At 40.2% G+C, this 21,333-nt stretch overlaps 4 protein-coding genes and 1 pseudogene across 4 annotated transcripts in view; 3 read left to right on the top strand and 2 right to left on the bottom strand.

The window, feature by feature from the left end:
• LOC144663400 (E3 ubiquitin-protein ligase TRIM45-like) overlaps nucleotides 1-14,472 on the top strand; it is a 173,183-nt gene extending 158,711 nt beyond the window's left edge. The window contains exon 3 of the mRNA XM_078524329.1: nucleotides 12,431-14,472. Within this exon, the coding sequence (XP_078380455.1) occupies nucleotides 12,431-14,326 (1,896 nt within the window). The 3' untranslated portion in view covers nucleotides 14,327-14,472. The remainder of the gene's footprint in view (nucleotides 1-12,430) is intronic.
• Nucleotides 1,727-3,429, top strand: LOC144662975 (uncharacterized; annotated as a pseudogene).
• On the bottom strand, nucleotides 4,841-7,236 carry LOC144662976 (uncharacterized). Its single transcript, XM_078523901.1, has 4 exons — nucleotides 7,035-7,236; nucleotides 6,629-6,927; nucleotides 5,122-6,210; nucleotides 4,841-5,032 (listed from the first exon to the last, which is right to left on the bottom strand). The coding sequence occupies exons 1-4, from the start codon at nucleotides 7,234-7,236 to the stop codon at nucleotides 4,841-4,843; spliced, it is 1,782 nt and encodes a 593-aa protein (XP_078380027.1).
• A 3,685-nt stretch (nucleotides 14,473-18,157) lies between the features above and the next one.
• On the bottom strand, nucleotides 18,158-20,790 carry LOC144662960 (FAD synthase-like). Its single transcript, XM_078523889.1, has 2 exons — nucleotides 19,873-20,790; nucleotides 18,158-19,194 (listed from the first exon to the last, which is right to left on the bottom strand). Exons 1-2 carry the CDS (start codon nucleotides 20,693-20,695, stop codon nucleotides 18,473-18,475), a joined length of 1,545 nt encoding a protein of 514 aa, XP_078380015.1. The 5' UTR covers nucleotides 20,696-20,790; the 3' UTR covers nucleotides 18,158-18,472.
• The window catches only part of LOC144662959 (uncharacterized), a 68,014-nt gene continuing 67,447 nt past the window's right edge, over nucleotides 20,767-21,333 (top strand). Inside the window, exon 1 of the mRNA XM_078523888.1 lies at nucleotides 20,767-20,882. The gene's annotated coding sequence lies outside the window, so the exon portion shown is untranslated. The remainder of the gene's footprint in view (nucleotides 20,883-21,333) is intronic.

Consider the following 21,333-nt stretch of genomic DNA (forward strand, 5'->3'; position numbering starts at 1 on the left):
CAGGGTTTATTTTACTGCCTTCGAGAACATCAAAGTGCTCTAGATTTTGAAGCTTGGTTCTATTTTACCTAAACGTTTAATAGATGCTTTTTTAGCTTTAAAGCTGAACTTGTTGGTTTATTTTTCACGTATTTTAAGTTTTTTCGGCTGTTCCGATATTTGTAAAGGAACGTTCCTCTAGGATCGAGTGTTCCTCATTTTTGTGTTCCTATTAACCTTAAGAGGACCAGCTTTTTACAGAGTAGGAACATAGCGTTCCCTGTAAGGTAAGACAAGAACATTTTGTTCCAAGTTATCAACTGCAAGTGGAACACATTGTTCCTAAAATTATGAGCGATTTAGGACTGTTTTGTTCCGAGTTCCTATTTGTGCATGGAACACATTGTTCCCAAATTGATAAAGTAGGAATGATTTGTTCCGAGTTCCTCTTTGTGTATGGAACACGTTGTTCCCAAATTGATATGTTAGGACTGTTTTGTTCCGAGTTCCTCAGTATTTGTGAATGGAACACGTTGTTCCCAAATTGATATGTTAGGACTGTTTTGTTCCGAGTTCCTATTTGTGCATGGAACACAGTGTTCCCAAATTGATATGTTAGGACTGTTTTGTTCCGAGTTCCTATTTGTGTATGGAACACATTGTCTCCAAATTGATATATTAGGACTGTTTTGTTCCGAGTTCCTATTTGTGTATGGAAAACATTGTTCCCAAATTGATATGTTAGGACTGTTTTGTTCCGAGTTCCTTTTTGTGTATGGAACACATTGTTCCGAAATTGATATGTTCTGACTGTTTTGTTCCGAGTTCCTATTTGTGCATGGAACACATTGTTCCTAACTTGATAAATTAGGACTGTTTTGTTCCGAGTTCCTATTTGTGCATGGAACACATTGTTCCTAACTTGATAAATTAGGACTGTTCTGTTTTGCTTGTTTTTGGACTTTATTGTTCCGATTTTATATCTTTTAATGGAACATTTTGTTCCAAAAGTGGTATTTCGGACTTTTTTGTTCTGTGGTCCCATTTGCGTATGGAACATAATGTTCCCAAATTGATCGGTCAGGATTAAAGTTAGGACTGTTTTGTTCCGATTGATCTATCTGTTAACGATGTATTATGTCCCCGAATTAAAAAAAGGCGCATACAGACCTGCTTGGGCAAGTTTGGGTTGTATCTCACTGTCATGAATTTTAGGCACTGTTTACACGGACACGGTTTCATTTGTAACCGCATCGCTTTCGATGCGGTTACGCCTTTCGTTTACACGGCGCCGATCGAGACCACTACTGAAACCGGGTCGTTTTGAAAATGCTGTCAAAAGTGGAGCGTTTTGAAAACGATACGGTTTCGTTGGACGTGTAAACGGTCAAAAACGACGAAACCGCATCGATTTGAAAACGGCAACGTATTTTGGCACAAATTGGCTGGCTCACGAAGGGTAAACATGGTGAAACACGCATAGAGAGCAGCGCTTGCTTATACAATCACATTTGAAAACAGTCGGAAAATGGTTAAATAGGTTCCGTGTAAACACTTCGAAACCGTGTCGTTTTCGATGCGGTTTCGAGGTCATGAAACCGTGTTGATTGATAACCGTGTCCGTGTAAACGTAGCCTTACACAATAGTAATGAGTGTGTGCAAGTGAGGGCATGTTTTGGCAAGTTGAAACGTCCTTTGTTTCGGCTAAGATTTAAAGGCGATTGTGTTAGCCACATGTTGTTTAAGGGAAAAATGAGCAAGAAGTGCAAAGTCAATTGGTCAGATGTCCAAGGAGCATCACCCAAACCAAAGCGGCTTCACTTGGAAAAGGATGAAGCAGACAGCTTGTACCATTGCCCGATACAAGAGTGCGAACATGATGGATTTCAAAGTCAGAGAGGGTGTAGAAAACACGTTAGCACTAAGCACAGTTGGTTCTTTTATTTTGACGAAAGGCCCGATTCTAAACAAGTAACAAAGTCGCTGACGATTGGAAGAAATGAAGATGAGACAAGCGAAACCACAAAGCACAACGTGAAGTTACTTTCTTCATTTCCATTATCATGTAACATTGGCGAAGTATTCACGAAATGGTTGACAGGAAGTGCTGGCGGTTGCAAGAAAGATCGTGCAGCTCAACAGATAGTGACAAGGTGCTTTAAATTTCTTAGATTTTGCTGTGAAGATGAGGAAGAGTTAACGTTTGAAGTAGTCGACTTTAGTTTGTGTTCTCCAAATCTGTTGTTCAAGTTTATCGACTACTTACAAGATGAATGCAAGCTCGGCCATGGTGGGCGTTTGGGCTACATAGATGCTATTTCTGAATTGATCGACTTCAGAAAACGTCATGGCGCATCAGAAGCAGTTCTAAGAAAGTTCTCTACGACAGAGTTGTACCTCAAGAGAGCCCGAAAAACAGTTTCAAAGATGATGAGATTGCAGTGGACACAAGATTTAGACATCGAGACTCTAGAAGCAAGAGGGCACTGGGCAACAATGGAGGAGTTATTGGAGGTGGTGAAATTTCATCTGCCGCGTTACGAAATACAGTGAAAATGTGAAAAACCAGTCCAGCCCAAGTTAACCCCTCAGACTTAACATTTGCCACGAAATTTGTAGCCATGTATCTGTTCATCAAGGTGAAGGGATCGCGGCCCATGACTTAGCAATATTTGACGGTAGACATGATTGCCACAGCTAAGGAAAACGGTGGATTTATTGATCAGAAAACGTTCAAGACGGCTGGAAAATATGGCTTCGATTCTTTGATTCTGACCGACGCAAACATGCACGTTCTTAACGGCTACATCTCGAATGTTAGACCATTGCTTAAACCCCAGTGTAATTTCGTTCTCGTCACCAGAAATGGAGGTCAGCGCGGCAAATTGGGCGAAACTATGAGCAAACTGGTTTTTGATGCAATTGGAAAATACATTCATCCCACACGTTATCGCCAAATCGTCGAAACGCAAAGCCTCAATCAGCTCACTAGCGAAGAGCAAAGGTTTTTGTCTGAGGACCAGAAGCACAGTTCTGCCGTTGCTAAAGTTCACTATCAAAAGCAACGATCGCGAGAAGTTGCCCTGAAGGGTCACGAATGTCTTCAAAAACTTCAAGGTATCAAGGGTTCCGAGGTAGATGATGACGTACACGCAAGACTTGGCGGTTCAACGTCCAGCTCCGGGCCTTCAGTTGAAACAGCTCAGAATAACAACAGCTCGACCCCCATAAAGGATGCCATGCCTAAAAGAAACTTGCACCTTCAGAGAAAAACTCGTCCTGTTTTAAAATTCACGAAAGAAGAGGATGATTTTCTAAAGGAAGGGATTATTAAGCACGGGTTTGGACAGTGGACCGCTATTTTGAGAGATCCCGATTTTCAATTTCAAGACGGTAGAACGGCGGACTCTCTAAAGAAAAGGGCTGGACTCAAACTACCCCAAGCTTAACAAGGCTACATTTGCAGAAAAAGAGTAAAACTTCTGCTGATTTTGGTTAATGACTGTGACACTCGTTGCGAAAACCACTACCAAAACAATACTTCGACTGGTCTTTGCAAACGAACCGTGCAAGTATCACATCATTGACTGCAATTAATTAACACACACATTTTAAATTTCTCTAGCACGTATGCTCACAATTACATCGTGTTATCGTTCTCTTTGGGAAATCTACTAAAATTAGCTTACTTATGTTCGTCCATCTCCTATTAAACTGCATGCACAATGACATCATCTCTATAATTTCAGGTTTAACATTAGTTTACATTGCTTCAACAACTCGGAACAACTAAATTCTTTCCTGAAAACTACATGCTATTACACTGCTCACTTTTGGCTAGGCGTTAAGTATCTCGGTATCGTGTTTGTCTTGGCTTTCTTGCTTTGTTGCTTTTGACTGGCAGAGATATCTCGGCGCCTCTTTGTGCTGTGCATACGCATCAACTGTTCCGACTTCGCGCAGTCGTCAAGGTCTTCGGACAGTGGTGCACCACTTGGTTTGGGGGACGCTGGACTATGGACTCCGGGTGGTGTGGGTTGTGGAACGCAAGGTGGTGTCCGCTGTGTAACAAACCATTCGTTGTCTTCTTCGTCTTCTTCCAGGGGGGTGACACTACGTGCAGTGGGCAGTGGCTCATACAAGCTATTCACCATGTTTTGATCTTCCTTACGCAGCAGCCCGAGTGCCCTACACACCCGCTTTCTTTCTGCCAAGGCCTCTGAGCAACCAAGGGTGCCAAGGTTTCTGTGGTGGTTGCGAAGTTTGTCGGACAACACTTCTCTCAACGCATCCATCGAAGCCGTTGTGTCAGCATCTTCACTGACTTGTAAGGCGACCATACATTCGTGCAGCTCTTTTTCTGTATTTTGCAACCATCGGGATTCAAATACTTCCTTCGCCCTGGTCGTTCTAGTTTGCAGTTCTTCCTCGCGTTGTTGATCTTCAAACGCAGCGATATCCCTTCTGACTGGAGTCGGTAGTTGCTCTCGAGGGTCGGCCGGGAGCAGATTCACGTTCTGGCTCGAGACACCCCTGCGTCGGAGTACATTTGGCCTGCTTGCATATTGCTCTTGCTGCATCCGTTCCTCTTCGTTTCTTCTACTCTCCTCCATTCTAAGTATCTGCTCAAGTTGCCTTCGACGCAGAGTTCCAGGGTGCGACTGCTGGAGAAGTGTTTGCAACTCCCTCGCTCGATCGGCGTCCGGGCAGCTGTCTGTGTCGTCAGGGGGTTCATCGTCACTCGGTGCCTGAGCCTCGTCGGCCAGTGCTTCTGGAGTCAGCAGAGCAGGAAGGGACAGACCTCTTATTGCTCCCTTTTCCGTCTCCATCAGAACGCCTTCGGCAGCGATCATCTCCTCTTCATCTGCGCTGCTTTCGTCTTCGTCTTGTGATTCCTCTTCTCCATCTGGTGCCTTGGCCATCTTTGCCACCCAAACCACACAATCCATCGCGTGTTTCTTCATCCAGGCGGAGGCTCCCTTCTTTGGCTGCGGCAGGCTTTGAAAGGTGTAAGTTCTTAATCGTCTCTCCATCGCAGGTTGGTCGGCAGGACCGAAGTCGAGCTTTCGCTGTGAAGTTATTAGCATTGGGCAGCGATTGATGAACGCTCATGCATTTCTGTATTTGACGTCATGCGCCGCGTAGCCCCCTTGAGTTAGGATTTTCCAATCATCCATGTCGAGGGTCTTTTCCGTGGCCTCGTCAATAAAAATCACTTCTGTGTAGGGCGTAATCATGGATTTGTTAAAGGCACGTTGTTTTGTGACAGTGGCCACGTTCCCATGGTGAATAAGGCCAAGTATGGGAAAAAATAAGCTGGTCTTCCCGCTGTTGGCATCGCCAACCAGGCAAGGCACTTTGTCCTTGTGGCGCTTCTGATTGTAACTCAGTAACTTCAGAAAATCGTGGCAAAAGTTCCTTAGGTCTTGTTCTCCAAGACTGTTCTCTAAAACTCCTTTGAAATATTTTGGTTTGGGTTCCTCCGCCGGATCATAAACGCAGAACGCTCTTGGCGAAACTTTACCAATCTGGTGATCTTGAATGGCATCTTGGACGAAGGAGTGCCTCTTGACAGACCAGCACCAACCATCACTCACCTCAATTAGATCATGGTTGATAATCAACGGTGAAAAAAGCTCGCAGTAGGGGTCTGATAATAATCCGATCACGTTCTTCATCTCTCGCACGAGTCTAGCCTTAAAGAACTCGTTTGTTGCCAAGGTGTTAATGAATGCCGCAGCATCGCATTTGTAAGCATAAGTGAACTTCGATCGAGAATCTTTCTTGTAAATCGTGCCTCTATAACTGGCGTATCCCAACTGTTTCATTGCTATCGAAATGTCATTTATCAAAACCGTTAGTTTGTCTGAAAGCATCTTGTCCCCAGTTGCCTTCTCGAGTGGACTTGAGTTTTCGCCTCCTGTGTCGACCGCATCAAATCGAAATTTGTCGATTCGCAGTCCAGCACCAAGGAGTTTATCAATTGCTGTTGCTAACACGGAGTGGAAACGCGAGCTAACCAATGTCACTCGAACCACGTTTTCTGTACCGCAGTTATCCAGCTCCTGCAAGGATAAGTTTCCCGCGCCGACGACATTTCTATGCTCCATCGCAAAGGTGTGCCTGTAGGATGATTGCACCAGATCTTCCATGAAGGGATTTTTGTGGTCTTTCAATACCTTGTATAGTTCTCTCATGGCTTCACATTCCTTACCTTCTGCAAACGTGGCCTATGAAAAGTAATATTCTCCATTAAAAAAAATAAACTTATAATGCATATACTGACGATAAGTCATGGAGAGAAATCAAAAATGTGATGTTTGGTCGGGATGTTGCCCTACTGATTTCTTTTCCTTAATTTCCGGTATATTTTTTGCCTGTGGAATTTTTCAAACATATGTAGAAAGTGCCCTTCCATTGTAGTCAATCATCCCCGAACCAATTGATGATTTTCGTTAAGAAAATATAGGTACAATCTTAAAAGATTCATAACATATGCAATGTTCACCTTTAACCTTACGTTACAAATGGCATTTCGCCTGTCTTAGTTCGTTTGAAACCTACTCAATGCGATCTTTTTGCTCAAGGACAACCGGAGAGTCCTGCAGTGACTTTAAAGAAAAACGTACGTAAAAACATAATGCTTACCTGTTTAGCCGGGACACTCACGCCGTTCATATGCTTTAACAACTTTCTGTGTACTGTAATCGGGTTGGCTGGGGCACCATTGGGCGTAGTTAAAGCTAGCCAGTAGGAAATGGCGGGATAAAGTGACTTATTGACAACTGTAGGACTTCCATCAATCCATTGCTGAAATGTGCTTGTTGGGATCTGGCTGCTTAGTTCATCGCTCTCATCACTCTCTTCTTCCTGTTCATCATTAACTTTGGCTTTACTCTTCTCTTGGGTGCTTATTGCACTAAAGAAAAATGCAACATCTGCAATTTCTGAAAAGGAAGATCAAAGTTATCACTATTCACGCCAACTTCTAAAACACTCTTGCTAGATTGAAAACAGTAAGTTAAAAATCAAGTCAAGTTTGGGCAATACCAACCAGATATGGCAGTGTCGCAAGCGTCTCTTGTAGCGCAGATCTTTTCCCAAGACTTCTTGAGATTTCTTTCCTTGACGTCGCATACACATTTAGCACTGATAACGCTACATTTTCCGGACACAACAGGTCCCATAAAACAGAGAGCATTTCCCTTAATGGCTGAACTGTTTAACTGTCGGCAAGGCTGTTTCGCTCTCAACATCTTCGCGTCTCGAATAGTAGTGCAAATAGCTTGAGAGAAGTGGCTCTTTATATACACTACGGTAGTTGCGAGATCACGAGGATTAAATCATGTTTCACCTAAAAGCAAATGCCTTCACCGTATTGGGCAACTGCTTGTCTTTTAAACACACCTTTTGCTGCGAAATATCTGCGTGAGGTTCTAATTTGAGTGGAAACAATTGCCGCTTAATGAAACCCACCGAACCTATCGTTTCCACCGATAATGATGTTCTAATTGCAGTGTTCAACTTTGTAAGACAGCAACCAGTAAAAAAGGCGGACAAAAATATTCCTTCACCATATTGAGAGATATCGCTCGTTTTTAACAGTAAAACCCTTTTTGGGTGATAATTTGCCTAGAAGCTGCTAATGCCAAATGAACGTAGTATTGTCCAATAAAAATAGTGGATATATTAGTAAGAAAACGGACAAAAGATATCACAAGGAAACGCATGCACTTAGAGTTTTGGGAATTCCGAAATTGTGCGAGACTCCGACATTGTGCTAATTTGACTAAACACCGCTATTGTCTAACAAATGTCACTTGTTAAAAAGAAGTGAATAAAAACGTCAGTTCAATGAATAAGTGTAATTTTAAAAAATTGGTAAAAAACATTTTACCTTGATAATGATGTTAGTTACATCGAAACGTCGGACAACTTTAGTTTTATTATTTCTACTGCAGTTTTTCAGTAAACCGTTGATTTAACAAATGGATCTGAATAAACCCGAAAAATGGGTGATGATTGAGTATGAGCATTTGTACTTACAGTTTTCAAATGAGTGATGTATTTTACATGTACATTTCTTCTTAGATACTGTTGAACCCCGGTAACTCGAACTCTGAAGGGAAACGAAAAACATTTCGAGTTAGCGGGGTTTTCGAGTTAACCGAGTAAAAATGACTGAAAAGTAGGTCCAAGGGAAATAGATGTTAGTTCGAGTTAGCAGGGTTGTTCGAGTTACCGGGGTTCTACTGTACTTCCAATTATAAAGAAAAGTAAGAGAGTAGCACATTCTTGTTTCCGTCTTTGCCGTGATGACCGTCATATCCGACTTGAAATAAAAACTTTTCACTTGAAATATATTCCATCTAGACAATCACTCACTGCAAGTTCCCCTGTCAAAGTATTTTAAAAAACGAGCGGAATCCACGGACATCACGGAAAGGACGGAAACCAGAATAAAATTAAACCTACTTCTCTATCTTACTGTAAGTATTCCTTACAAATTATATATATAATCTTTATATTTATTTCTTCTTAGATACTTCCAGTTTAAGGACGGCGTCTCCTATTGCTACTGCGCACTTGTTCTGCGCATCACGCAATGCATCGATCACACTGGGCGCGCGCGCTTTTGATTAATTTGCTCGCTCAAAATGACGAATTCAACTACGCGACCAAGCGCGCGACTAAAAAGCAAGAAAGATTTCCCTGCGACAAAATCCAGTTTATGTACATATACTAAGCCAGGAACAGCGGAAAAGCAACATATCAGTAACCATTGACCGCTAACCACTGAAAATGGCTCACATTAACAGTTAAAAACAAATCGCTAAGCGCTAAAATGTAACCCGCAAACTGTTAACTACGAATGGCGTAGTGCACGCGCAAGATGCAAATATTCAACTCGCTAGGGAGGGGATAGGAAAAATGTAACAGACCCCAAAATTGATTCCATAGAACCTGAAAACAACTGGTATAACTTTTAAAAACGCGTGGTGACCCCTACTTTTTATTTAATAAAATGTAAGTGGTAAGTCTATAGAGTACACGTTCAATTTTTCATCAAGTGAAAAAAATATTTAGGCGATTTTCTGGCCGTGCAAGTGAGAGCTGCTAGAGTCAGAAATGGCTCAAACGCAATTATTTTGTTAATAAAAACGTGGATCACGCAGTTCCGAAGACATTATTCGTTAGTTATTTTAAAGATTGTTATATTTAATGTTGATTTTGTTCATAAAAAACCAATTTCAAATGAAATTTGCAAGGAAATTGTATTTAGTTTTACTTTATTTTAAAATGCCACGTCAGCACTTTTTTCCAGATTTCAAACCTAATTATCTCGAAAATTTGCGTGGCTACCCCCAATTTTCTTTTTGAATTTTAGTAGCTCTTTGTAACATCTACATTTCTTGCATAGTCATCCGCCGGGCAAAAATACCTTGTTATTAGTAGGCACCGTCCTTAAAAGAGAAGTAAGAGAGATAATATAGTCTTGTTTCCGTCCTTTCCGTGATGACCGTCATATCCAACTTCAAATAAAAACTTTTACGCTTGAAATGTATTCCATCTAAACAATCCGCATTCACTGCAAGTTCCCCTGTCAAACTAAAGTTTTAAAAAACGAGCGGAAATGACGGTCATCACGGATAGGACGGAAACCTGAATAAAATTAAACCTACTTCTCTATCTTACTGTAAGTATTCCTTACAAATTATACATATAATTTTTATATTTATTTCTTCTTAGATACTTCCAGTTTATAAGAGCAATAAGAGAGATAATATAGTCTTGTTTCCGTCCTTTCCGTTATGACCGTCATATCCAACTTCAAATAAAAACTTTTCACTTGAGATGTATTCCATCTAGACATTCATTTACTGCAAGTTCCCCAGTCACACAATACAGTTTTAAAAAACGAGCGGAAACGACAGACATCACGGAAAGGACGGAAACCTGAATAAAATTAAACCTCCTTCTCTAACTTACTGTAAGTATTACTACGAAATTGAACATTTAGGAAGGGGAATGAGGACATTTGGGAAACGATCCTTCCTTCCTTCCTTCCTTCCTTTATTATCTTTCCCCATGGGGGCTTTTCAAAGACAATATGGTACTAAAATTAATAATATTACATTCTACTAAAATTAAAATTAAAATTAATACTATTACATTACAATTTAGATAATCACGAATTTAAAAACTCTACAATTAATTTACATTTTAATGTTTTTTTAAACATAGGCATGCTAAGCGTGCAGGAGTTATTTTTTCTATTTATGGGGTGGCTTGGGGTGAGACTGGGTGATTGTCCTGTTGGGATGGTTTATGTCATGGCTTGAGCTATTTGTGTATGGCGGTCCATGGAGTCACTTTTTTGTACAAAATTTGCTTGCAAGCAAAATATTTTTTACGTGCACTTTTATACATCAGAACTGTTTTATTTAATACATAAATTTTCATCATTTAATTGAAAAACAAGATAGAACTAATTTAATTATATACTTTTGGCTTTTTGCCAAACACTGTAACATGATACTATTGTTTTTCTCACTTTTGTAACATGATACCTTTGTTTTTCTCGAAAAAGCCATGTCTCCATTTAACGAAAAGTAATAAACGAATCAAATGAAAAACCACTCTCTCCGGGAAAGTTCTTTAAAGCGCAGTGCACCTGCAGTATTTGTTTCCTGTCAGAACTGTTCAACAAAGATTTTGGTTCATTTACAACGTAAATTATATTCAACAAACAAGAACTAATTGAGTTATCAAATTGTCACGGAATGGCACGCTCTTATTCTGTTTTGCTATCGATCTTAGTTGCTTTTAACAGCAAAGTTAATACATATACCCGTTCATTTAATGTTTGAACGAGATGTTTTAAAGGTATAAACACAAACGCCACTTCTGAATTGGTGAATTGAGCAAGAAGCTCAAATAACCGAGTTGGAATTAGCGCGGTCCTGCCGAAAAAAAATGGACAAACATAACTTGCAATCAGGCGTTCTAGGACAAACATGAAGCACGTGTTAAGTGTCACGCATAACGATCGTTTGTACCATGATTTAGAATGCAAGTGTTAAATCTTAAAGTTCACTCTGTCATTTAGTTTTCTTTTGAAAAACCCAGTTACATGTGTATGAAAGAATCTCAATCGGATACTTGTGTGCAGCGATGTGTTAAATTTAGGTTTACGCTCGAGTTATTCGAAAGGTTTCAAATTAATTTTGACATATGCAAATTTTGGCCAGTTGTATAACTTCTCTAAAGCTGTAATAACAATTGATGCCGTTATCTGTGTTATTAATGAAGACAAGTTTCATTCAAGAAGAATTTAGGTTTTAAGAACTTTATGGCAAATTCACAAGAAATAAAACACGTTTACTTCCAATGCAACATTGTGTCGCGCCATCGCGTCTAGTTGCCATTTGTTTATTTACTGAAGGCTTCATGGCTCCAATGTTTTTTACGTCGAATGTTTCGTTTGCCGACTACAGAATTTTTGCAACACAAATTTAAGAACGGGTTTTATTTACGGAAACTCTTTCTTGAATTTCAGTAGCGACCAGAAAGAGACGTCTGAAATTCAGGCCACTGAAACTCAAGATTTATTTAATACTTGCATCTGATATAATCATTGACAACATTCACTGGCAATGGGATCATACTTTGATTAGGCGGAGCAGAAGTTTTTAGTTCGGTTTCTACCAATTTTATTCTTAAAACTCGTCGTTCTCCGTCTTTCTCGGACGGTTTGGAGTTTGGAGTTGGTGCCGGCGGAGTCAGTAATATTAGGGAATCTAAAGAAGATTCCTTTCCAGTTTCCATGTCTTCGACTCTTTGTAAATATACCCACAGTATTAACAATCTGCTGTGTGCAAATGCTTTACCGGTATGTAATTTTTACCACGGTCAGGAAAGCTAGCCTCTTCAAAACGAACGCTTGAATAAGATGAATAACAATTTTGTGTTGGGCCTTTTGCTGACAGCGTGTGCGTTGTAAGCAGGCGAGCCCCGGGAGGCGAGCGTTACGAAAAACACGTTTTTAATCCAGGGTTAATTCACAACTCACCAATGCCGTCTCCTACAAATCTAAAATCTTCGAACGAAATCGCTCACTACAACTGTGTCAGATTGCTTCCCCTTTATAAACTACAATTTGATTGGTTCTGATAGTACCTGAAATCTGATTGGTATGACAAACAAACATACTTCACTGACCCACTGAATGACTGATTACACGGAACCGGCATCACGACGACTAAGAGCTATTTTTGAAAAAATAACTCAAAAATTGAAATAGATCTACTGAGTTTTAAAGTTAGGTCCAATGAGTTCCAGATGGTAGTTGTCCTGTAATAAAATGTTCTTTGGCCAGTGGCAGTTCTGAATAGAGGAATGTTTAAGTATAACTATAACACTTTGTATCTTTTTCTATTATATACACAGATTCCTAAAGGAGAAGTTGATTCTCTGCCAGTCAATTTTTTTCTCAACAATTTATTATCCATGGTTTCTCTTCATGGAGATTCCAGCAGTAGCAATCTTGAGTGTGATAACTGCGCGAGTGGCGACCCTCCTGTCAACAGATGTACTACGTGCTGCCACTTCCTCTGTGAGTTTTGCACTCAAGCTCATCGGCGAGGGCGTGGCACCATCTCCCATATTGTTCTGTCTCTTGAAGATGCAAAAAAGATGGGATCCGTAGCTGTAAGAAAGCCTAGTGTTTGTAAAGAACATGAGGGCGAGTTGCTGAAACTATTTTGTGAGACATGTGATGAAGCTATATGTAGGGACTGCACAATTGTCAAGCATCGTGAACACAAATACACTTTTGTCAAAGATGCTTTTTCAAAGGGCAAGGAAGGTGTGTTGAAAATTCTGTCAGAGACAAAAACAAAGGCATCAGTACTCAAGAAGGCATTAAATGGTGTTTCAGAAATGAAAACAAGTGTTCAGTCCCATGCAGAACAGACCATGCAAGAGGTCTTCAACTGTTTTCAAGAACTGACAGCTTGCCTCAATACTCGTTGCGAAGATTTGTTGCTTGGCATTGAAGAACTTAAGACAGCTAAACTGAAGTCCCTGGAAATCCAGCAAGGGGAACTTGAAACAGCACTGGGAAGCGTGGAAAGCAGTATAGAATTCACCGAAAGGGCTCTGGAAAATGGCAGCGAAGTTGAGGTTTTGAACATGCGCAAGCAAATGTCCTGCCGATTGCAAGAACTGAATTCAGCCAAGTGGCAGCTGGAGCCGAGTGCCCATGACGTTTTTAAGTTTCATGCCGATTATGAATTGCAACAGGCATTACAAAACTTTGGTGACGTCACTGACGTGCTCACACATGCTGGTACATCAACAGTAACAATGGGACATGGATTAGAAGGTGTAATGTACAATACACTACATGGACAGTCAATTGAATTTTTAATAATTGCTAAGGAGTGTAATGGAAGAAAACGGAAAGAAGGGGGTGATGTTTTTGAAGTGGAAATCTGGACCCAAGAAGGTGAAATGGTTTTTGATGATTCAGTAAAGGACTGTGGAAATGGCACATATAGTTTCTGTTTTACTCCAAATTGTGGAAATATGGAGTACCAGTTGTCAGTGCAATTGAATGGTTGGCATGTGAGGGGAAGTCCGTTTGCATGGTTTAATGAAGTATGGAAACTTTGCTCAGAGGTGACCCATGACATACCGGTACATGGTGCAAATTCTGGCTACATTCAGCTGGCAGCAGGTTGTATGACAGCAACATATTCCCAAACTTATACTACCCGTGGGTATCATGATGTTTTTGTAGAACCCAGAGAGTGGAGAGGGCATCATGGTTTCATCATGGATGATGATGATGCTTATTATCAGCAACCCTCTTTTGGCAAAGTAACAGCTTTTGGAACCTCATCTTTTCGTTTTGGAAAGCATTCATGGAAAGTTAGAATAACAGGTAATGTCTCTAAGGAATTTGCTTTTGGTGTTGGTGAAAGTCCTGAAATGCGATGCCCTTGTGAATCCCAGTGGACATGGAGCTCAGGAAACAAATATCACCCGTCATTACCACCCCATCAGAGTACAATTACGAACTGTATGGACAGTGATGTAATTGAATTCTACGTGGACTGTGATAATAAAACATTAATGATGTACAATCAACGTACAAAAGAGGTTGACACATGGAAGGGACTCCGAGGAGAAGTGCGTCCAATGTTTGAAATGTGTCATGTTGGAGATGTGGTTTCCTTGCCTTGCCAGTTTGTGGAGGCGGCGGTGGAGGGGGATCGACATGTTTCACAGGATGAGCGTGCTGAATATCCTCACGAAGATAAAGAAGAGCGGTGGTTTTGAAAATATTGGAGAATCTGACCTCAATGCATAAGCCAACTGAAATTCAACTGAAATTCGAGCAGCTTGAAAGGTTGTACAATTGTATGTTACAATGTAAGCAGGAGTTTGCACAGACAGCTGTGTTAGAGATATGCTTTGTTTCTCTTTAGAGCACAATTTTTTGTTTCAGAAAATGTTCATACCCCTTCCCTGGAAGGATTTTTGATCTGTCCCCCCAATGAAATCAGTAGTTTGCACAGGCAGCTGTGTTAGAAATGTGCTTTGTTTCTCTTAAGAGTGCAATTTTTTTAGAAAATGTCCTCCCCTGGAAGGATTTTTGATCTGACTTCCCCCCCTGTAGTGAATTTGCTAGAAATCTTGCATTAAAACATCTGCAATCTATAGTGTATTTTTGTCGATGACATATATTTTTTGTCTTAAGTTTTTGAAGCATGTTTATAAGTTTACAGAACAAGTTAAGACAGTTGAACTCACATGCCGCAAGTTTTGCAGGGGTTCAAATCTGCATTATGTCTGCAACTAAGAAATGTAACAACGTATTCCTGAGGCGCCATTATTTTTAAAGCAGAACTTGTTTAAATTTCAGACAGTGACTTATTAGATCTAGGCAATCCCTGGATATGAGTAATCACGTGCTGTTTGGTCCCCACTAATACAGTCCGACCTCTATTAAGCGGCCATCCTCGGGACTTTGAAAAGTGGTCGCTTAATAGAGGTTGGCCGCTTAATAGAGGTACGATATAAATTGGATAGGAATGGCAGTAAACATGATTTTATTGACTCTATATACTGAGCAAAATGCTTTTAATAAGTGAACATCTATAAAGATAAGTCCAAAATTCCTTGTAAAAAAACATCAAGTGCATTTCCAGCCCATACATAGTCCTAGCTCTAACACAGAGGGCACGTAGTTGAAATGTTAAGTATTTCTTTGGGTTGATAATGTACAGAAAAATATGCAAACCATCGTTGACAAGTTTCTTAGGCCTTTTTGCATCAACAATTTGTATGTTATCAGTTATCACCTTATATCACCTGTGCATGTCGCCATTTGCTTGGAAAGATTTGCTGGCCGCTTAATAGAGGTAAAAAACCAGATAATATATAATACACTTGTGACAGCAAAAAGGTGGCGCAGCCGCTTAATAGAGGTGGCCATTGAATAGAGGTATCAAATACAGCAGTTTAATGACCAAAAAATCGGGACATTGGAAAGTGGCTGCTTAGTAGGTGGCTGCTTAAAAATTATAGAGGTTGGACTGTAGACAAATCATTGCAGTTTACAATATTGGTCTCAGCATAAGTCTTCCGAGTCTGGGATTGTCGAGTACAGAAATATCAACTCTGAAAATATGTGAAAAGCATGGCACTACCAGTATGTTAAAGATTACTTTCTATTTCTATCGATCAGCATGAATTTTTTCTATGTACATTTCAAAAATACTTGTACATTAACTTGCTGGGCAAGTAACTTTTCATTTTCACTCGCCCAAGATTAGCTGCAATGAAACATTTATTAAAAAGCCGATTTTAATAATTATATGTAACCTAACTTAAAATAGAAAATAAGCCCCCTGTGGGCTTATTACAGAAAGTGTTGCAGGTTGTTAAGCAGGTCACTTCAAAGCATCACAAAACCATGAGCTTAAGCAGATAAACAATGTCATTGGCCACAAATTGAAACTATAGAAGTTTACCACTCACTTTTGAGCACAACTGTTTACCCTTTAGAAATTAAAAGTTTGGTTGCAAATTTTGTCACATATGATAGCCAACAGGCATGTTCATCCTTATATGCAACAAATACCATGTGGGTTTGTGTTGTAAAGCTAAGGTCTTATTTTGTAGATACATTTTGTGCAATTAAGAATAATCAGAATCTTATTTAGGATTCTTAGAATGCTCCAGGCTGCAGTTGTTCAAAGGGTGGATAACGCTATCCACCAGGGCCGGGTTGTTTCGAAAGACGATTAACGCTAACCCAGGATTAGAAGATGATCAAGATTTTAATTTCTCTTGTTTTAAAGGGTTTTCCATAGCTAATGTTTTGTTAAGTTTGAGATTGGTCCACGTCAAAACTGGGGGACAGATAATATCAATAGAAAACTTCAACGAAATGTTATAAAATTGAAATCAAATTTCACGCTAATCCTGGATTAGCCTAATCGTTCTTTGAACAACCGGGCCCAGATTAATCACTATCCAGTGGATACCAAAGTGGGTTTTGTATGACAGTTACCCACTGGATAGCGAATTTATTGATGGATAGCGTTATTCACCCTTTGAGCAACTGGGCCCAGGACTTTAAGGATAATAAAAAATCAGTAGAATTCTATTTTTGTCTTCCAGTGCATTTTGTACTCTCTGAGGGTAACGTGAGGTACTCTCTCTCCTCATTCTGCCTTTTAAGGCAAAGTCTCATCTCATCCCATCCCAACAAGCCTATGCTGGGCCTCTCTTTGTGACGCCCATTTACCAGCTCTTATACCTGTGCCTAAAAACAGAAAAAATGTACAGTCTGTGTGTGGGGAAAATTCCGGATGCATGAATGCAGCAGGCTGTAGACCTTCTCCACTCGCTATTCACCATTTATAGTACACATTTGACTGAGTGGGTCTACATTGGAAAACTAATTTCCCGTTGTCATTTGACACTAGGTTCACACCTTACCCAAAAGACAGGTCAAGCAATTAGGAAAACCAATTAAAATGCAAGGCTGGCACTTTTAAAAGTGCTTTTTGCCGTAGTGCCAGCCTTGCATTATAATTGATTTTCCTACACGTTACAGAGATGTCTCACTCAAGCATTTCTACAAAAAAAGAGATCTGGCAACGAGAGGTATTGGGTTTTACTGTGTCTTGTGTGGTTCCCTGCATTCAAAAGTTTCAAGCAATTTAGTGAGAAGGAATTGCCCTGAAAATTTTATTTAACTTTCTAGACATGTTTGTCATAAAAATTAATGTGTACTCTCAGAAAATTTACATCAAAATCTGACCACCACACAAAAGAATCCCTTTTATCTTCTATGTAATTATACAAGGAGGCTGGCAGTATAGAGTGTGTTTTGAAACAATAAAATGATTTTCCTTTGGGAAAAAATCATTTTTATGCAAATATATTTTATTGTTTGACTCCTCTAACATGGCTGCCATGAAAACACCCTATAGCTGTGTGTTAGATCACTACTTAATAAGCCAAGTGACCCATACCAGTGGCGAATCCAGACCTTGAACTAAAGGGGGTGGGGCTTTTCTGTTGTACACCCAATCATTTTTAGCTGGCCTTCTTCCTTTTGCAAAAAAAAAAATGTCTTTTATCAAAGATAAGGAGAGGGCCCGGGGCCCCTTCCCTTGATCGGCCACTGCATACTATTGGAGCTTAAACCATTTTCTGTATACATAAGTCTCCATCTTATAAACAGTGATTTTAATAATATTACTGTGCAAGACAGTTTTACGTACATAGCTTTTAGATCCAGTTGAAAACCCAAGACTAGTGTGTGTGATCATTCAAATAAAATATATTGAGCAACTGCATTTAGGCTCAATTTCCAGCTGTTTTGGAAGCCCAGTTGCCATCCCCCATGGGATGCAGAGCAAGGAATGCAGGCTGGAAGTCAAACCTACACATGGTGGTGTTTACACAAAAGGTGGTTTTAAGTTTGTAGTCTGTAGATGGAACCCTAGAGTGTGTGGCCATTCAAATAAATCACTTTAAATGGAATACCGTAAAATTCCGGTTATAAGCCCCCCCCCCCCCCCGGTTATAGGCCCATCTACCTGGAAACAAAAAATACATCGGATTATAAGCCCCCCTCTGCCAGATGACAGTACTGAACAGGGCTAAATGTTGCTTTATTATGCGTTTTTAACTTAAAACTTATTTCGATCAACACTCCCATGGTCCATTTCGGAACATTTTTTTATTCTGCTTATAAGCCCTCCCGGATATAAGCCTCTCCACTTATAAGCCCACCCAAAAACCCTTATGAAGTTGTATAAGCCCAGGGCTTAAAACCGGAATTTTACGGTACTGCTTGTACACTTTGTAAGGTTAAGTTAGTCTTGTTTGACAAACTGTTCAACTACTATATACTATAAGAAGAAATACATTGTAGAATTGAATTAATTTGATTAATTAGGGTTGTCAGTTTCTCCCAGCCCTCTCCAGTTGTCCATCTTCCAACATGTAGGCAGGTTTGTACTTGTTGCTGCCGTCTTTGTATTTCAAGGCAGGGTTAGGAGTTGTGTTATGGGAGCTGCCTAGCGATGTATATCCCTCGTCATATAAAGAGCAATATGGAATATTACACTCTCTGATCATAGACCAGACATCAGCATGATGCCAATCCAGAATTGGATTAACTCTCATGTAGCGTGGCCAGTCTGGGTCAGTTGGAGAAAATGTGCGCAGAGCATCAGAAAAAGGGTCGTGCCTTCTAGTACCCAACAAAATCGCTTTGATTGTAGGCTGAGTTTCTTTCAAGGCCTTCAGAGCAGCTTTTATATTTCCAGTCATTGTTATGAGGTTTAAATTGTACCTTTCAGTTGTTTCCGAGATGAACTCTTCTGCTTGTGAAAATGGTGAATCATAACGAATGTAAACAGCCTTCAGTTGTCTTGGTGGGAATGATAATTTATTCAGTGCAGCATGTAAAATGTGCAGCAGTACAGTGCAGTCCTTGCCGCCATTGAAGCTGATGCACAATTCATCCAAGGAATATAGCTGTAGAGTTTGCTGTATAATGGCCCAGGCACCTTTTACACAGGCACTGGTGTTTGACTCGTCTTTAGGATCCAGCAGGCTGTAGACTTTCTCCACATTCAGTTCCTGTTTACAATCCTCATTTGCATGATGATTGAGTGAACCTGGGAGAAAAGCAAAATACAGCATTACAATTTGTACCAACATTCAAATACCAGCTAAAATTTGAGTGTTTAGCTGACCACCATAGTGAGTATGGGTAATGGTGGTATTAAAGGGTTGTTAAATAAGGAAATTACTTTACTGAGCTATTCTGCAGGCCAATGTGAGTTGCCGCAATAACAAGGTGGTCATAATATTGATTTACTGCTTGGACAGGCCGATGTGCAAAGTTTGCATCATCTATTCTTATTACAGGCCACTGAGTATGAAGGAATTAATTGAAAACTGTCATAATAGGATATTGCGAGGTAAGATATCGCCTGCGAACACAGGTGTTTTTATGGCTTTTGTTTCGTGTGCCAAACAAAAGCCAGCTTTTGTTCAGTAGCATGAAAAACAAAGGCCAGAAATCTGCCTTTGTTCACAGGCTAGGTTAGACACAATGCCAATTTGCGAGAGAGGGAGGAAAGGTGCAGGAGAGTTGTTGGACATGCCTGCTTCCCTAATTGAATGGCCAATTCCCTCTATGAGATGCCTGCGGGGAATCATGGTAGTTGTATATAGCGTTGCCAAGTCTCCTGTAGGTTTTGCTGAAAACAACTACCATGATTCCCTGCAGGCACGTCTCATAGGCTGCACCATTACCATAAGCTGCACCATTGCGATAAAACAGCACTTACAGTTTAGAATTGATGCATCAGGGACTCCTCCCTCCGTCTTCACGATAAGGTCGTTGGGTAACCTTCCCAGAAGGTAGTGCCAGGCCTCTTCCAGGTCACTCATATTATCAGACTCCACAGTTAACTTGACTTTAAATTCTTGATTGCAGAAATCAGGATATGATCCCAAATGTACAATTCCTTTAAATTTCTCATCCACCTCATCCAAAATAGAAGCTATTGCTGTTTCTTCTGCTGAAAGATAAATCTTTCGCAAGAAAAACCGTTTCTTAGAGTTGGAAATTGAAAGAAGATTTTCCAAAACCCCAAACTCTTTTTCCAAGAACTGCGGGACGCCAGGGAATATATGCACATTGTGGACAGAAATGAGTGGAAATTTGCTCGGTTTTCCTGAAGAATCTTTGCCATAAGCCAGCTTGACTGATGAAGGGACTCGGGCCATTTTTAGATGAGATGAGTTGATTTGCCGTTCTGAAAGGTCATAAACTCCTGAAATTAGCTTCACCAACTCTTCGTTGAGTACTAGGTCTTCTTCAAACGCTTTAGCAATGCCGTGCATTGTAACATCGTCGTGCGTTGGACCGATTCCACCAGTGGTAATAACAACGGAAAATCGAGAAGAGAATTGTTTCACCTCGTGGGCAATTTCATCCACGTTGTCTGAAACAACAGAAACTTTTCCGACCTTGACTCCTAAGGACCACAGTTTCTTTAAGAGAAAGTGAGAATTTGTGTCTTTTGTATGACCCTTTAAAATCTCGTCTCCTATGATGATAATCCCGGCTGTACATTTTGAGGCATTTTCGACCATTCCGTCCGCCATCTTGATTTGATCCTCGATCGATAATCGATCTTAAAAATGTCACGTGACTATAACTTTGGCAACGAAGTCAAACAAAGATGGCGGACTTTTTGCAGCCTTGCTAGACGAAAACAAGAAACATTTGCAAGGATTCGCAGATATGATATTATCTAAAACGCCATGTGAAAAAGTTGATCAGTTCCTGTTGGTAAGTTGTAATTTTTCTCTTATTACAACAGGGTAGAGAGCACTGGTTTAATTTGCAGTCAGAAGTGACTTTTGCAGGCTGTGACAGTGGGCGCGAATTCCAAATTTTGTACTTATCAACGGGTATTTCACTGCTTGTTTTCTTTTCGTGAGATCGGACTGATGTTAAAAATGAATTTACCAAAGCGCACACCGATGTTTAAAGCGTGAGCCTTTTTAGGCTTATATAAAGCTTTGTTCATTTCACAGCCAAAAATTTATTGTAACCAATAAGCCCAATGATATGGTGCTAAATCTTAATCGTTGCTTTAATTAAGCTCAAGTTTGATTGATTTTGTTGTCTGCTGTCAAAATGCAAAGCACATTTCGTTTTGGAAGAATTATTAAATAACGTTGGAATCTTTGCAATAAGTTTTTTGTAGCACATCTTGCTAAAATTTTTATTTGGAAGA

This window comes from Oculina patagonica, chromosome 8 (genome assembly GCF_052425735.1).
Source record: "Oculina patagonica isolate OP01 chromosome 8, crgOcupat, whole genome shotgun sequence".
NCBI classification, from domain to species: domain Eukaryota; kingdom Metazoa; phylum Cnidaria; class Anthozoa; order Scleractinia; family Oculinidae; genus Oculina; species Oculina patagonica.

What these genes read in the sequence shown, in the direction of transcription:
- LOC144662976 (XM_078523901.1), bottom strand. Translation starts at nt 7,236, where the DNA reads ATGTTGAGAGCGAAACAGCCTTGCCGACAGTTAAACAGTTCAGCCATT. An exon ending in TTGCGACACTGCCATATCTG is followed by an intron (nt 6,928 to 7,034) that starts GTTGGTATTGCC and finishes CTTCCTTTTCAG; the next exon opens with AAATTGCAGATGTTGCATTT. An exon ending in TCCTAACTCAAGGGGGCTAC is followed by an intron (nt 5,033 to 5,121) that starts GCGGCGCATGAC and finishes GCTCGACTTCGG; the next exon opens with TCCTGCCGACCAACCTGCGA.
- LOC144662960 (XM_078523889.1), bottom strand. Translation starts at nt 20,695, where the DNA reads ATGGCGGACGGAATGGTCGAAAATGCCTCAAAATGTACAGCCGGGATT. An exon ending in TGATGCATCAATTCTAAACT is followed by an intron (nt 19,195 to 19,872) that starts GTAAGTGCTGTT and finishes CTTTTCTCCCAG; the next exon opens with GTTCACTCAATCATCATGCA.